General features: G+C 51.2%; 2 protein-coding genes across 2 annotated transcripts; one reads left to right on the forward strand and one right to left on the reverse strand.

Annotated features, from left to right (window-relative positions):
• Nucleotides 1-302: 302 nt before the first annotated feature.
• On the reverse strand, nt 303-2,098 carry LOC147985898 (uncharacterized). Its single transcript, XM_087541783.1, has 2 exons — nt 1,007-2,098; nt 303-938 (listed from the first exon to the last, which is right to left on the reverse strand). Exons 1-2 carry the CDS (start codon nt 2,096-2,098, stop codon nt 303-305), a joined length of 1,728 nt encoding a protein of 575 aa, XP_087397909.1.
• A 3,258-nt stretch (nt 2,099-5,356) lies between these two features.
• LOC125533648 (putative multidrug resistance protein) lies at nt 5,357-9,887 on the forward strand. Its single transcript, XM_087539957.1, has 6 exons — nt 5,357-5,701; nt 5,836-5,890; nt 5,973-6,160; nt 6,243-6,700; nt 6,783-7,323; nt 7,418-9,887. Exons 1-6 carry the CDS (start codon nt 5,480-5,482, stop codon nt 9,746-9,748), a joined length of 3,795 nt encoding a protein of 1,264 aa, XP_087396083.1. The 5' UTR covers nt 5,357-5,479; the 3' UTR covers nt 9,749-9,887.
• Nucleotides 9,888-15,741: the final 5,854 nt, after the last annotated feature.

The following is a 15,741-nucleotide window of genomic DNA, read 5'->3' on the forward strand; positions in this document are numbered from 1 at the left end:
ATAGCAACATACTAAACGATCGGGTGCTAAGCTAATGGAATGGGTCATTTCAATCACATCATTCTCCTAATGATGTGATCCCATTAATCAAATGACAACACATGTCTATGGTTAGGAAACATAACCATCTTCGATTAACGAGCTAGTCAAGTAGAGGCATACTAGTGACGTTTGGTTTGTCTATGTATTCACACAAGTATTATGTTTCCGGATAATACAATTCTAGCATGAATAATAAACATTTATCATGATATAAGGAAATAAAATAATAACATTATTATTGCCTCTAGGGCATATTTCCTTCACGGGCTTGGCGGTGTCGGAGCAGCCTCTGCGCTGGGCGGTGTCGGCGCGGCTTCGGTGGTGCTGGGCGTTGTGGAGGCGTCGTCACGCGGGCTTGGCGGCGGCGGCGGCGTGTGCGTCGGCATCGGCGGCCTTGTCGAGGGAAGCTGGTTCAGGATGAGGCCGCGCTCCGCCAAGTACCACGCCTTGACCGCCTCGTCGGTGCTCTGGAGCATGTCCGCCTCGCCTAGCAGGAAAGCCAGGTCGGTGTTTCTCTTCTTCGCGGCGACGTTCGTCCGGAGCAGGTCGAGCTTGACGGCGCTGCTCGACATCAACGCCGACCATCGCGCCTCGGTCTTCTCTTCACGAAGGACGGCCCGAGCCTGTGCGTCGGCGAGGCAGTGCTCGATGGACTCCTGCACTCGAGCGGTGGCCGTGTCGGCGTATTTCCCCTTCTTGGAAACTTTGTTGCCGTCCGGCCGCCCTTCCGATGCGCCAAGAGTCGGCGCGTCCGGCTTGTAGGTCTCCTTGGCCTTGTCGAGGGTGCGCCAGACTTCCGCACATTTCTCGCACTTGTTAATGCGCTTGTAGACGTGGAGGTACTTGAATTCGGCGTCACTGTTGCTCTGCCGGTACAGGGCGAACATGCGCAGCAACTGCGCGGAGGGACAAATAGTTGGCGCGCGTACACGTCGAAGAGAGGCGGGAGGCCGGCGGGGCATACCTGATCCTCGACGCTGGCGCCGCTCTCCGGGCGAGCCGCGACCTCCTCGACGACCCCATGCCATTTGTTGCACGCCCCCTGGATACGCCCCCAATGGTTCGCCAATGCCTTGGAGCCGCGCTGCATGTAGGCGCCTTTGAAGTAGGGGTCGACGAGGTTGCGCTCGTCGAACTCAACCTTGATGCGGTCCCAGTACGTGTCGATGCTCTGGTTCGTGCCGGTCGTCGGGTCGAGGCAGACGACTTTCCATGCTTCGGCGAGGCATTCCTCCTCCTTGGACGCCCACTTGATGCGCGGCTCGCCTGTCCTGGCCGCCCGCTTCTTCTTGCGCCCCTTCGCCGTTGCAGGCGTCAGCTCCTCCGCCTCCTCCTCGATGTCCTCCTCCTGCTCGTCCTCGCCGTAGACGTAGCCGAGCTCGCCGTCCATGCCGCCGCTGAGATCCACCACCTTGTCCTGGGTGATGAACCCGGGAGATGCGGCGGCCGCCGCCGAACCTGTCGCGATGATGTCATCCATGTCGGCCTCGATCTCGTCGGTGTCGCTGAGGTGCGAGAAGGGCAGCGGGCCACGGCGTAGCGGGGGCGTCGGGGAGGAAGCGTAGGCGGGCGGCGAGTAGTTGTATGGAGGGTACTGCACGCCGGCGAAGGCGGGAGAGGGCGTGCGCTGGGCTGGGTATCCATGGGGGAAGGTGACGTTTGGGTTGAACCCACCGTGCGTGTCCCCGTCGGCGTAGCCCGGCGAGGGCGATCCCCATGGTTGCGGAGAGCCGACGCCTTGCTGGTCCCAGGGCGCGTACTGGCCGTGGCTTTCGGGTGGATTCATCATCCCCGCGCGAGTCGCCTCGGCCTCGATTAGGTCCGCAGAGGCAGCCGCAGCCGCGCGCGCCGCGTTGTCGCGGGCCTTCTTGGCGATGGCCCTGTTTCGCCGGTCGGCGGTGACAGCCTCCCGCCGCTGAACTTCCGCCCTCCACTCGGCGTTTGACATGCCCGGTGGCTTGATCGGCGGCGCCCTCGGCTTCCTCTGCTTCAGCTGGGCGACGAAGGCAGTCACGGTTGCCGCCGCGCGGGGGGCGACGTACTTCTTCGGTGGCATGGCGGCCGGCTGGGAGGGAGGCGAGCGGGAGGGAGATTGGCGGGAGGAAGGAAGAGTACGGGAGAGAAGTGGGGAAAACGCGGGAAGAGGCGCTCGCTCGCCGACAGGGCGGACCCACGCGCCCTTTTCGCTTGTGCCGGCGTCCCAGGCGCCCCAGGAAGCCGGGTTCGGCCTGGGTCCGCCGGCACTAGTTTCGTCCTGAGCCGACGAAAAACGGGCCTTTGGGGGTGCGACTGGGCCGTTTTTTCAGCGCCGGCGCGGCAAAAACGCCTGGGGAGGGCCTGTTGGGGACACGGATGGAGATGCTCTCAGTGCACGTCGACTGTTGATTTCGAGTTTGCTCGGATGGCGTGCAATTGTATTTCTTTTTTGCGCGCCCACGCGGGATAAATTCAGCTGGTTTGCAACATGGGTCATGTTACAACCACCCCCACACATGATACAATCAACGTTTTTGAGAGAGTAGGAAGACATAGTCAGTTGGTTTGAAACATGTGTCATGTTGTAACCACCTGAAGCCCAACACAAGTGAGACTCCCTATTTGACGCCTTTAGCGCCCCGAAGACAACTGGCGCTGATTGCAGCATCAAGGGGCCGGCCCACAAATGCGACCTGGTGGGTCGCTCGGGTCGTCTTCGCCATGGGTTTGACTTGTTGACTTGCCCATGTTGACCACTGAATCAACCGTTGATTTGATCCATTGATCGTTGACTCGACCGTTTGAAAAAGTTCACGAAATTCAAAAAAGTTCACAAACATACAAGAAGTTCGTGAATTTGCCCATTGATCGTTGACTCGACCGTTTGAAAAAGTTCATGAAATTCAAAAAAGTTCACAAACATACAAGAAGTTCATGAATTTGAATGAAGTTCGTGAATTCAAAAAAAATAGTGAATTAAAGAAATGCAAATTCAAAACAGTATTCATGAATTCACGATCTTCTTTGATTTTTTTTCAAATTAGATTAACTTTTTCTCAAATTCATGAACTTTTTTGAAGTTTGTGTACTCTTTAAAAATCCATGAACATTTTTGAATCATGAACTTCTTCGATTTCTTTCTTTCCCCATATTTTTTTAAAGTCAAGGTTGACTGGTTGACTGATCAGTGCTTATAGTCGTCGCTAGGTGCTTTGCGGGTCTGAATATAAACTTTATAATTTTTAGTAATCGTTGTACTATCATGATTGATGATGAATAGAGTGGAAATTTTCTTGGCAAAAAAAGAGAATCTCATCGGTAACACATGACATTTCCCCCTGATTTCGGGTCGACGGTGCAATTGCTACACACGGACGTGCCTCGGTGTTTTTTTTTCAAAACAGATAAACATGAGGCGCTGAGATTTGATCACGTGCTTCGGTGTTTGCACAGAAAATGGATTACCAACCAGGGTTTCGAACCTGGACGAAATTTTCCAAACTTTGGACATTTCGGTGGGTAGGAGATATTATTTCTTCGTTTGAAAAAATATTTTGACTAGAATTTGAGTCCAGTCCAGCAACATAGCCCATACGCTCCACCACATATGTTTTCTCAGTACTTTCTGAAAGTGAATCTTCAATATGAGAACCCGAAGACTTTTTTTTGATAATTAATCTCTTCCTTTATTCCATCAAAGTGATTGTATCACTTACAAGGAAGGAGATCAACTCATTTGGTGGTGAATCCATCTAGACACTAGGAATAGAGTACTTAGCTAATTTAGCTATAGTTCATGAGCAGCCTGACTATAGTCTTTATTACAATGCTCAAACAAGACATGGTTAAAATCTAACTTCATAAAGAACCAGTCATCGATAATGGTACTTGCTACTGAATTCGAGCCATCTTCATTAAGATCATTGACAACCCCTTCATTATCTGAGGCCACTTCAATCTTGCTGCCCACCATACGTGCCAAGTTCAGCCAAAATCTAACTGTTGTTTGCTTCAACTGTGAAAGCATCATAACAAGAACTCAATATTTCGTTTGCAGCGACAATAAACTGTTCAGAGTGATTGCGGATAATTGCACCAACCGACCCATTTAAGTTGTCTTGATCAAATCCAGCGTCCACGTTCAGTTTCTATATCCTGGGCGTGGTTTCATCCATGCCGTTGATCGCTTCTTCGCCTTCGGACTACATGCGATAACATAGATCGCTGTAAGGCTTTTCATTGCGTAAAGAGTTTGGGCTGCCGTTTGTGTCTCCCCATCATTACTGAGTTGTCTCCATTCAAACCATAAGTACCAGACAGTGGTTCGCAGATTTGGCAAACCCAAAACATGAACATTCAAGTCCTGGTTATGCATGGAAATTTTGGTGGCCTTTCGGACAGATTGGGAACTGTCTGTTTTGTAAAATTTGGTCGGGGGGCATGCGTCTCTGTCCATGTGCTACGGACACGGCAAAAAGACGAACAAGGCCGGCGGTGTACATGATAGATACGCCTACTAAACCTTTTTAGACACAAATTAATGTACTAACTCAATCATGCAACGCTGTCTTTCTCCGAGCTGACCTCCACTTGACAAGTTAAACACCAAACAGATGATAAGCGGAACCAATCACTTGTGCTCAAAGGCCTCGGGACAGAAAACGGCGAGATCTTTCGATACCCCAGGTCCGTAATCAAACATAGCATCACGGAATATGATAACCGCGATTCATACTCCCGTTCATATTGTGTGCATGTATTGACATCGATGATGCGATTCACACTGTTTTCCTGTTCCACGAGATCGTTGGTGTGGACATGCTGACATGCGGGACACAGAGAAAAAGACAAGCAAGGCCGGCAGAGTACACGTACATGACAGTAGATCTGACGAGAATACATGCATGGATACTACGTTCATTTTGGACGGAAATACGTGTACTGGCTCGACCACGCAAAGGCTGTCTTTCTCTAAGCTGACCTCCACTTGAGAAGTAACCGCCAACAGTACATCAGCAGACTCAACCACCTGTACGCAAATTCACGGACATCTCCGAGTAAACAAGGCACGTTCTCTGGATTGAACAAGTAACGCACCCGTCAGCGCTTCCGTGAACCCGATTTGGCCGCATCGATCTCTCTCGATTGAACGAGTACGAAAGTCGGACGCGGCACCAAATGTCCAGCTCCGATCGACCACCGGTCAGCATATTCCTCGCTCGGAAAACCTCCATCCGGCGCTCGGCTACGTGACGAGAAACGCGGCCCAGCTGTGCATTCTGATTGGAGGACAGCAACCACTGACTACGATTTACCGATAAGTAGCTGTATCCCGGCCCATAATCCTAGGGCAATGCCTGAGTAAAACGACTATCGATCTACCTGGTTAATTAAGCTCCCTCTGCTCTCCGAGCGTCATCCCCGGCGAAAACTTGAGGAATCGATCGATCAAGATCAGCCGATGGGGGACGCGGCGGCAGGGAAGGCGTCGTTCCTGGAGATGGTCCGGTACGCGGACGCGCACGACCTGAGCCTCATGATGCTGGGCGTGCTGGGGAGCTTCGGCGACGGCATGATGCAGCCGCTCCTCATGCTCGTGCTCGGCGACATCATCAACAGCTACGGCGCCGCCGGGAGCGCCGGGAGCACCGGCAGCGCCTTCAGCTCCGGCGCCGTCGACAAGGTTGGCGCTAAAAACATACTTCTACTCCACTGGCTAGCAGCAACACTAGTACTTATATACTCCAGTTCTGTCAGTCAGTCTCCTGTCGCAGTGTGTCGAGCTTATTCTTGTCTGTTTGCTTGTTGTGGTATCAGTTCGCGCTCCGGTTGCTGTATCTCGCGGTTGCAGTGGGCGCGTGCGCTTTCCTAGGTAAGCACAACAGTAGTGACACGGTCAAACTGATTTTGTTACCCGGGCTGAACGGTTCTCCTGGCCCATGTCGCCTGAGCAGAGGGGGTGTGCTGGACCCGAACGGCGGAGCGGCAGGCGTCGAGGATGCGGAGGCTGTACCTGGAGGCCGTGCTGCGGCAGGAGGTGCACTTCTTCGACGCCGCGCCCTCCTCGCAGTCCACAACCTTCGGGATCATCACCACCATCTCCGACGACGCCAACACCATCCAGGACTTCCTCAGCGAGAAGGTCCGGCCACCAATCCCCACTCCCTTGACACCACCGGCACGCCTCCGCGCAGGCACGCTCTCCTGACATGCTTGCATTTCAGCTTCCCATGGTGCTGGCCAACGTGACGCTCTTCTTCGGCGCCATGTCCGTGTGCTTCGTGTTCGCCTGGCGCCTCGCGCTGGCGGGCCTCCCCTTGACCTTCCTCTTCTTCGTGCCGAGCGTGGTCCTCGGCAAGCGCATGGTGGCCGCGGCCGGGGAGTCGCGCGCGGCGTACGAGTCCGCCGGCGGCATCGCCGACCAGGCCGTCTCCTCCATCCGGACTGTGGCGTCCTACAACGGGGAGCGCCACACGCTGGAGCGGTTCAGGACCGCGCTGGCGCGGAGCACGGCGCTGGGCATCAAGCAGGGCCTCATCAAGGGCGCCGTCATCGGGAGCATGGGCGCCATCTACGCCGTCTGGTCCTTCATGTCCTGGCTCGCCAGCGTCCTCGTCATCCGCCAGCACGCCCAGGGCGGCCACGTCTTCGTCGCCGCCATCTGCATCGTCTTGGCGGGAATGTAAGCAATTCAACCTCAGCCCACCCCTTTCGACTCAGGAGCGACAGGTCGATCATGTCATTGTGCATTTATGCCTTTTCAGCTCCATCATGGCGGCGCTCCCGAACCTACGCTACTTCGTGGACGCCTCGGTGGCGGCGGCCCGGATGCGGGGGATGATCGAGAAGCTCCCGCCGCTCAAGGAGGCCGGCAAGAAGGGCGCCACCAAGGACGTCGTCAGGGGCCGGATCGTGTTCAAGGACGTGCACTTCACCTACCCGTCGAGGCCGGACACGCGGGTGCTCAACGGCGTCAACCTCACCATGTCCGAGGGCGCGACCATCGGCCTCGTCGGCGGCAGCGGGTCGGGGAAGTCCACCGTCATCGCGTTGCTGCAGAGGTTCTACCGCCCAGACAGCGGGGAGATACTGCTCGACGGCGACGACATCGGCTCGCTCAACGCGGAGTGGCTCCGGAGCAAGATCGGCCTGGTGAGCCAAGAGCCCGTGCTGTTCGCCACGTCCATCAGGGAGAACATACTCTTCGGCAACGAGACGGCTTCGCCGGAGCAGATCATCGACGCGGCCAAGATGGCTAACGCTCACGAGTTCATCACCAAATTGCCCAACGGATACGACACACATGTATGTCACTGTAACAATTTTGCTAGCTGCAGTTCATTGCTAAGATATTGTTCATTGCTTCAGTATACTGATGACTGAACTGAAAATGGCGCAGGTGGGGCAGTTCGGGACGCAGATGTCGGGAGGCCAGAAGCAGCGGATCGCCATTGCGCGGGCGCTCATTCGGGACCCCAAGATCCTGCTGCTGGACGAGGCGACGAGCGCGCTGGATTCCGAGTCGGAGCGGACGGTGCAGGACGCGCTGGACCGGGCGTCCGTGGGCCGGACCACCGTCATCGTGGCGCACCGCCTCTCCACGCTGCGCAAGGCCGACACGATCGCCGTGCTCGACCAGGGCCGCGTGGTGGAGTTCGGCACGCACGACGAGCTCGTCGCCATGGACGGCGGCGAAGGCGGCGTGTACGCCAAGATGGTGCACCTGCAGAGCTCGTCCGCGGCGCGGGCGGACGGCCCCCGCGTGGAGGAGGAGGAGAAGTTCCATAGCGTGGAGATCGCGTCGCCGGGCGGCGAGCTCCGACCTAGCCCAGTGCGGTCGTTCCGGTCTGTCGAGCCCACCGTGGAAATCAGCCAGCCCGCGGTCCCCGTCGCGCACGCGGCGCACCCCCAAAAGTCGTTGCACCTTCGTCTGCTCAAGATGAACCGCCCGGAGTGGAAGCAAGCTCTGCTCGGGTGCGCTGGCGCCATCATATTCGGCGCGGTGCTGCCGCTCTACTCATACAGCATGGGCTCGCTGCCGGCGGTGTACTTCCTCACCGACCACGACCTCATCCGCGCAAAGACCAGGGCCTACTCCCTCATCTTCCTGGCGATCGCCATCGTCTGCATCGCCGCCAACATCGTGGAGCACTATAACTTCGCCGTCATGGGCGAGCGCCTGACGGAGCGCGTCCGGGACCAGATGCTGGCCAAGATCCTCTCCTTCGAGGTCGGGTGGTTCGACGAGGACGAGAACTCGAGCGCGGCCGTGTGCGCGCGGCTGGCGACGCAGGCGACCAAGGTCCGGTCCCTCGTCGGGGACCGGATGTGCCTGCTGGTGCAGGCCGGCGCCACGGCGTCCCTGGGATTCGCGCTGGCGCTCTACGTGTCGTGGCGCCTCGCGGCGGTGATGATGGCCCTGCAGCCGCTGGTGATCGCCAGCTTCTACTTCAAGAAGGTGCTCATGACGGCCGGCTCCAGGAAGGCCAAGAAGGCGCAGGTGCAGGGCAGCCAGCTCGCCAGCGAGGCCGTGGTCAACCACCGGACGATCACCGCCTTCTCGTCGCAGCGGCGGATGCTCCAGCTGTACGAGGCCGCGCAGGTGGGTCCGAGGAAGGACACCATGAGGCAGTCCTGGTTCTCGGGTTTCTGCCTGTGCCTGTGCCAGTTCAACGCCTCGGCGAGCACGGCGCTCGCACTGTGGTACGGAGGCAAGCTCATGGCCAGCCGGCAGATCAACACCACGCAGCTGTTCCAGGTGTTTTTCATCCTCATGAGCATGGGGAGGGTCATCGCCGACGCCGGGAGCTTGACGTCGGACCTGGCGCAAGGCGGGGACGCGGTGCAGTCCATCCTCGACACGCTGGACCGTGAACCGGCGATCAAATCCGGCACCGGCGACGGTGCCAGCGAGTCCGACGACGACAAGGAGGAGCTGCAGAAGGGGATCAAGGGAGCCATCGAGTTCAGGGACGTGCACTTCAGCTACCCGACGCGGCCGGAGGTGACGGTGCTCGCCGGGCTCAGCCTCGAGATCGGCGCGGGCAAGACGGTGGCGCTGGTGGGGCCGAGCGGGTCGGGCAAGTCGACGGTGATCGGGCTGATCGAGCGGTTCTACGACGTGCGGAGCGGCGCGATCCTGATCGACGGCAAGGACATCCGGGGGTACGGCCTGACGCACCTCCGGTCGCACGTGGCGCTGGTGAGCCAGGAGCCGACGCTCTTCTCCGGCACGATCCGCGACAACATCATGTACGGCGACGAGCAGGCGACGGAGGAGGAGGTTCGGAGCGCGGCGGCGCTGGCCAACGCGCACGAGTTCATCAGCGGGATGGAGGGCGGGTACGACACGCAGATCGGGGAGCGCGGGGCGCAGCTGTCCGGCGGGCAGCGGCAGCGGATCGCGCTGGCGAGGGCGGTGCTGAAGAACGCGAGGATCCTGCTGCTGGACGAGGCGACGAGCGCACTGGACACGGTGTCGGAGCGGCTGGTGCAGGACGCCGTGGACCGGATGCTGCAGGGGACCAGGACGTGCGTGGTGGTGGCGCACAGGCTCTCCACGGTGCAGAACTCCGACATGATCGCCGTGGTCAAGGACGGGAGGGTGGCGGAGAGAGGGACGCACCGCGACCTCGTAGCCCTCGGCCGCGCGGGGATGTACTACAACCTCATCAAGCTGCAGCACGGCGCGTCGCCCTGCCGTAGCCCGATCCGTGCGGTAAGCAACTGATACAGTGCAGGTCATCTCGCTTGTGTGTAATGTAATCTCAGAGAGCATTGCATACAGTTTTTTTTTTCTTCACAATCATTCATTTGTCACAACGATTATATTTGGATTATTTGGATCTGTCTAGGACACATCTAGATATGACATAATTATGTGACATCTAACCTGATGTTCATTATGCTTGTGATCTATATTTTTTGCTGTGGTATTTTTTTTTTTGAACATCGGTACAGACTTAAGCGCTCATACACTCTCGCACCAAGACTTGAACCCTGATGGGTTAGGGATACCACAGTTCCTCTAACCATCCAACCACAGGTTGGTTCGCTGCTGTGATATTTATGAGAGCTTAGATGTGATATCCTTAGAAAATATCTAGATGTGAATTAGATAAACAGATTATATTTATATTGATAAAAAAGGAATTAAAGCCTCTGCTAAGAGCATCTCTAACAGCCGCGCTAAAAACTGCGTGTGCGAGAAAAAGGCAAGTTTTAACGCGCGCAGGACGGTTTGGCCTGGGAGAATCCGGCGCGGAAAAAGAATCGCACGCGCGGCAGTTTTGGCGTGAGGTGTCCGGCGCGCTTTATAAAAAGCGCGCGCGAGCCCGCCAACCGCCACTCCAGCGCCTTCTTCTTCCCCGCTGCCCCCTTCTTCCTCGTCTCCAGCGCCCCATCGCCACCGCCACGCCCTTCTCCCGACGCCACCGCGCCTTCTCCCACGCCCCCGACATGCCGCCGAGCGCCCGGAGCAGCTCCGGTTACCGCCACGTCCGCACCCGCCCCTCCGGCATGTGCTACGTGAAGATCCGCTCCGGTGATGTACGTCTCGGTCTCGGGACGTTTTAGACCGCCCACGAGGCCGCCCGCCCGCACGACGCGGCGGCGTGGCGCCTCAGCCGGCCACGTTCGTAGATGAATTTCTCGGACGCTCGGATGCGCGAGCAGGTGCAGGACCTCACGCCTTCGCCGCGGCTAATCACCGACGAGGCCCGCCGCATCCGGCGTAGGCGGGAGCACCACCTCCTCATCGCCGAGGCGGACGAGTACGCCATGGCGGAGTGGCGCCAGCGCTTCCAGGAGGATCTCGCCGCCGAGAATGACTTCTGGGCGCAGTGGAGGGCGCAGTGAGCCGCAGAACGGGTGAACAAGCATGCGCGAAAGGCACTGGCGATAGCGCAGTGCGAACTGGGAGCGGTGTCGATCTTTGACAACAATGATCCTCGGTGAAATGATGTGTTTCTGTCGTCGGACTAGACCACCGAGGAATAGGACAACAACGAAGAGTAGTATCTAGTATATTTGCATCGTAGTAACGGTTTTATCTTTTTTTATTATTTGTATTGTATGGACTAATTCGTATTTGGCTTGAACTATGTTATTTGTATCGTATGAATTTTTACCTATATGTTGAATTTTTATCTAAATGCTAATTTTCTTTTTTATATGAACCGGTTGCTCGCGCGCCGCTTTTTGCAGCACCTGCTGAAGTTGCGGTCGCTGGAACCAGCGCCTTGCTACACGCAAAAAACACTATTTCAACGATGTAAAAAAGTTCTACCGTGTTGTGCGGTTGCGCTCCTGTTGGAGATGCTCTAAGATAGTTAGCCTCGTAAGCTACTTCATTTGCTTCTCTAGAACAATATTGCGGTATATATGCTTGAACTTGCCACAACTATTTAGTTTAGTGCATAAACTTGAAAAATACGCTGTATTGGTTCTAAAACTTGGCACAAACGGGATTATTTAAATACTATATGACTGTAAGACTAGCGAGCCTTGGCTGCACTCAATGCAACCCATTTGGCACACGTTATTATTTTTTAAATAGAATATGCAAATTATAATTACAACAATAAAAAGTAGATTCGAATATTTATGTGTTATTAGTAATTACCTCGTAGCAAAAAATATCGTGTGCACAGATTATTTAAAAATAAATATAAACAAGACTCCATGCAACGCTATCGGTTATGAATATTTGTGGTGCATAAATAATAGCCTCATGGTACAAAAATTCGTGTGCACGCAAAGTAAATATATAGAGGTTTGCTCTAAAATATCTTACTGAAAATCTTCCTGTACTTATTTAAAATATCCACCTATTATTCATAAAAGTAATATTTTAAATATAACCCATGAGCACTTAAAAATTTACTTAATGCAAACATTTAAAATATACGGTCATGGATCATACTAGAAATGTTTATTAATTAAAAAATAAAATGTTTAGTGAATACAAACATATTTATACATGCATGGCTTATATTTAAATAATACAAAATTAGGGAGAGCAACATTACTAAATATTATGAATATTCATTGGTGTATACTTTTACTTGTGGCTTATATTCATTATTACTGTATAATGTAAATATAACCCATGAGTGAATATTCAAATAAATGTTTTAAATTACAATTATTTTTTAGTTGTACTAACATTTTATTTAACAAGATAATTATGAATTATAAAAATATGTGTATAATTATTCAAGTGTTTGAATAACTAAAATAATATTTACAAACTATAATTTTAAAATATTCTTATTAGTTTATATTATTCAAACATGGTTGTCATTCATATATATTATTTCAATTATATGAATGTTTGTAAAATAATACATGAATATTTGTTAAGTACATGACCATATTTTAAAAGTTGATTGTTTTAGTTATATGCAGAGCCTTTATAACACATGAATAGTTGAACTTTATTTGTATTACTGTCATTATAATGTATAGGCCTTTTTTCATTTGTTTTGAATAAAATTAACAGGTGCTAAATAGGCCACACCGACTACAGCCCATTTGAGAACCACTACCGTTTCCATTTACATCACATTAAGATTTAGGAGCCCCAATTGAGAACAGGATTTAGTTTACGTTGTCGCAGCATTGTCTCCTTTTTAGCTTGAGGTTGGCGGTTTGACTTCACTCTGTTGTTGTTTTTCTTTTTATTAATGTCCCTTCTGTGCTGACTGGCAGGACCCATTAGTCATAGACATATATTATTCTAGTAACCCTGTTTCGTATTTATGAGTGGGCCCCATGCCACGCCAGCTATATACGATGCCACATCGGCACACTTTACGCATACGAATGGGATTAGCACTGTATTTATACATTTATGCTAAGTTTTAGAACCCGTTTAACGTATTTTTTCAAGTTTAGACATTAAATTAAACATCCATGGCAAGTTCAAGCATCATTGATGTATTTACCTTAACAATATTCATAGGTAGAGCATCTCTAACTGGTCCTTTAAAAGGCGTTAGATAAATAAAGAAATCGGTATTAAGCCGCTAAATTGCACCTAGCCGATCCCTTATCGGTTAGAGGGGTAAAAAATTTACTCCTTGGCTGTCCCGACTCTCGAATATACTCGGTCATCTCCCCGTAGAGTATAATTTCCTCCCTCCACACCACGCCAGCACCCACCCCGACATGCACCGCATCCTCCCTCCCACTGATGAAATGTATCATGATTGTTTGAGTGCTTCCGTATGGGTGTTCGCTGACATCATTGACGACTATGTATGCGTTGGGGAAGATACAATCTTGGAGGCCGTTCGTAGGTACACACAACCGTGATTGAGATCTTTGGGCCGGAGTACTTGAGGACACCCGTCGTTGAAGACACCGAGAGGCTCTTTAGATTGAGTGAAGAACGAGGATGGCATGGGATGCTTGGTCAACTAATTGCATGCACTAGACATGGAAGAATTGTCTTACGGGATTGAAAAGGCCGGCACAAAGGCCACTACAAAGATCCAACAATCATTGTTGAGGTTGTTGCATTGAATGATCTATGGATTTGCCATTCATTGTTTTGGATGGCCTGGCTTCCATAATGACCCGAATGTGCTGTCGAGATCACCACTACCAACAAGGCTTGTTGCCAGAGATGCTCCTCCTTGCAACTATGTTATCAATGGCCGACGGTACATGATGGGTTACTACCTTGCAGATGGCATTTATCCTCCGTGGGTTACATCAAGGTTGTCAGAATCACGATGAATCAGATAGGAGCTCTGATGGCAGGATCGCAAATCGTAGAATCTTCACTATTAGGATCGTAGAAACGTAGATTCCATAAACTAAAATCGTAAAATCAGAGGGGTTAATTTGGATCATAAAGTCGTAGAATCGTATAATAAAATCACGATTCTGACAACCTACTCACATTTGTCAAGATACTCTAGCATCCTTAAGGGACCAAGATATATCACCATGCAACGCGTCAAGACTCGACAAGGAAGGATGTGGAGAGGGATTTCGGTGTGCTTCGGAAGCACTTTTGCATTATTCGGGGCCCTGCCGAGTATTGGAACCCATAGGTCCTATAGCAAATAATGGCATGTTGCATCATCGTGCATAACATGATCATTGAAGCTGAGACAGGCATGCCAGAGAGCTTTTAGTACATCTCAAATGGGGATCTTGTTGAGCCGGAGCACGATGCAAACAGGATACACAGATTCCTCGCATCACATCAAAGAATCGAGAACCAAGAAGTTCATACCCATCTCCAAGATGATCTTGTTGACCATCAATGGCTACTCCACCACACTTCATAGTTGTGCTTTTATCATGCTGTTTGCTTCATTTGAACCCTTCCATGTGTTTGACTTTGAATAATTTGGACTGTAAACTTTGAATTTGTAATATTTGTGAATTGTGTAAAACTTAATTATTATGTTTGAGTTTAATATGTGTGCAAATATGTAGTTGATATGTAGTATGTAAACTAAAACTAGGAAGATTTGGCGGTTCTTTAAGGACTTAAGTTCAGGTGTTCGGCTAGGAACCACAATTTTCGAAGGAGCAAATAAATTTTTTAAAGGATAAGAGGCCATAGAAGACCCTAAATTTTAAGGGTTCAGTTAGGGATGCTCTTACATGAGAGAAATCCCCTATTGGCAGCTTCCGTACGCGACCGCGTTTGCATCCGTCCGGAGCTAAGACCATTCCGTAGTAACATTCACATGATTCCAATTTAATGGACCGATTGTTCGATCTTTCATGCTGAGATGGATAAACTTCTACTGGATCATTGATGAAGTTGATCCTGTGTCACACTCATGCCTACTATCCTCTCCCAGGAATATTAAGTAGAAAGAAAATTAACATCAGCTAATATTAGGACAAAAAAACATCAAACTAGTATGAGATTTTTGTACTCGTTTAAAATAGCTGAAACCGTATAAGATCTAGCTAAAATTAGATTACTGGTTTTTGGTAATTATTCCATATGTGTATGATCATGTGACCATGTTTACAACCAGCTGGAGGTAATGGTAATATTAGATTACTAATTTTGGTAATTATTCCATCAGGAAATTTGATTTGCTCTTTTGTGTGCATAATTGGTAGACTGATGGATGTAAATACCGAAGGAAATATGCCCTAGAGGCAATAATAAAGTTATTATTTATTTCCTTATTTCATGATAAATGTTTATTATTCATGCTAGAATTGTATTAACCGGAAACATAATACATGTGTGAATACATAGACAAACAGAGTGTCACTAGTATGCCTCTACTTGACTAGCTCGTTAATCAAAGATGGTTATGTTCCTAACCATAGACATGAGTTGTCATTTGATTAACGGGGTCACATCATTAGAGAATGATGAGATTGACTTGACCCATTCCGTTAGCATAGCACTTGATCGTTTAGTTTGTTGCTATTGCTTTCTTCACGACTTATACATGTTCCTATGACTATAAGATTATGCAACTCCCGTTTACCGGAGGAACACTTTGTGTGCTACCAAACGTCACAACGTAACTGGGTGATTATAAATGTGCTCTACAGGTGTCTCTGAAGGTACTTGTTGGGTTGGCATATTTCGAGATTAGGATTTGTCACTCCGATTGTCGGAGAGGTATCTCTCGGCCCACTCGGTAATGCACATCACATAAGCCTTGCAAGCATTGCAACTAATGAGTTAGTTGCGGGATGATGTATTACGGAACGAGTAAAGAGACTTGC

Source organism: Triticum urartu, chromosome 2A (assembly GCF_056163025.1).
Source record: "Triticum urartu cultivar PI428250 chromosome 2A, HENAU_Tu73, whole genome shotgun sequence".
In the NCBI taxonomy this organism is placed as follows: domain Eukaryota; kingdom Viridiplantae; phylum Streptophyta; class Magnoliopsida; order Poales; family Poaceae; genus Triticum; species Triticum urartu.

Excerpts from the sequence above, each read along its gene's own strand:
- LOC125533648 (XM_087539957.1), top strand. The coding sequence starts at position 5,480 with ATGGGGGACGCGGCGGCAGGGAAGGCGTCGTTCCTGGAGATGGTCCGG. Across the intron at positions 6,161-6,242 it reads AGGACTTCCTCAGCGAGAAG|CTTCCCATGGTGCTGGCCAA; the intron begins GTCCGGCCACCA and ends CTTGCATTTCAG. Across the intron at positions 6,701-6,782 it reads TGCATCGTCTTGGCGGGAAT|CTCCATCATGGCGGCGCTCC; the intron begins GTAAGCAATTCA and ends ATGCCTTTTCAG.
- LOC147985898 (XM_087541783.1), bottom strand. The coding sequence starts at position 2,098 with ATGCCACCGAAGAAGTACGTCGCCCCCCGCGCGGCGGCAACCGTGACT. Across the intron at positions 939-1,006 it reads GCGCCAGCGTCGAGGATCAG|TTGCTGCGCATGTTCGCCCT; the intron begins GTATGCCCCGCC and ends CCCTCCGCGCAG.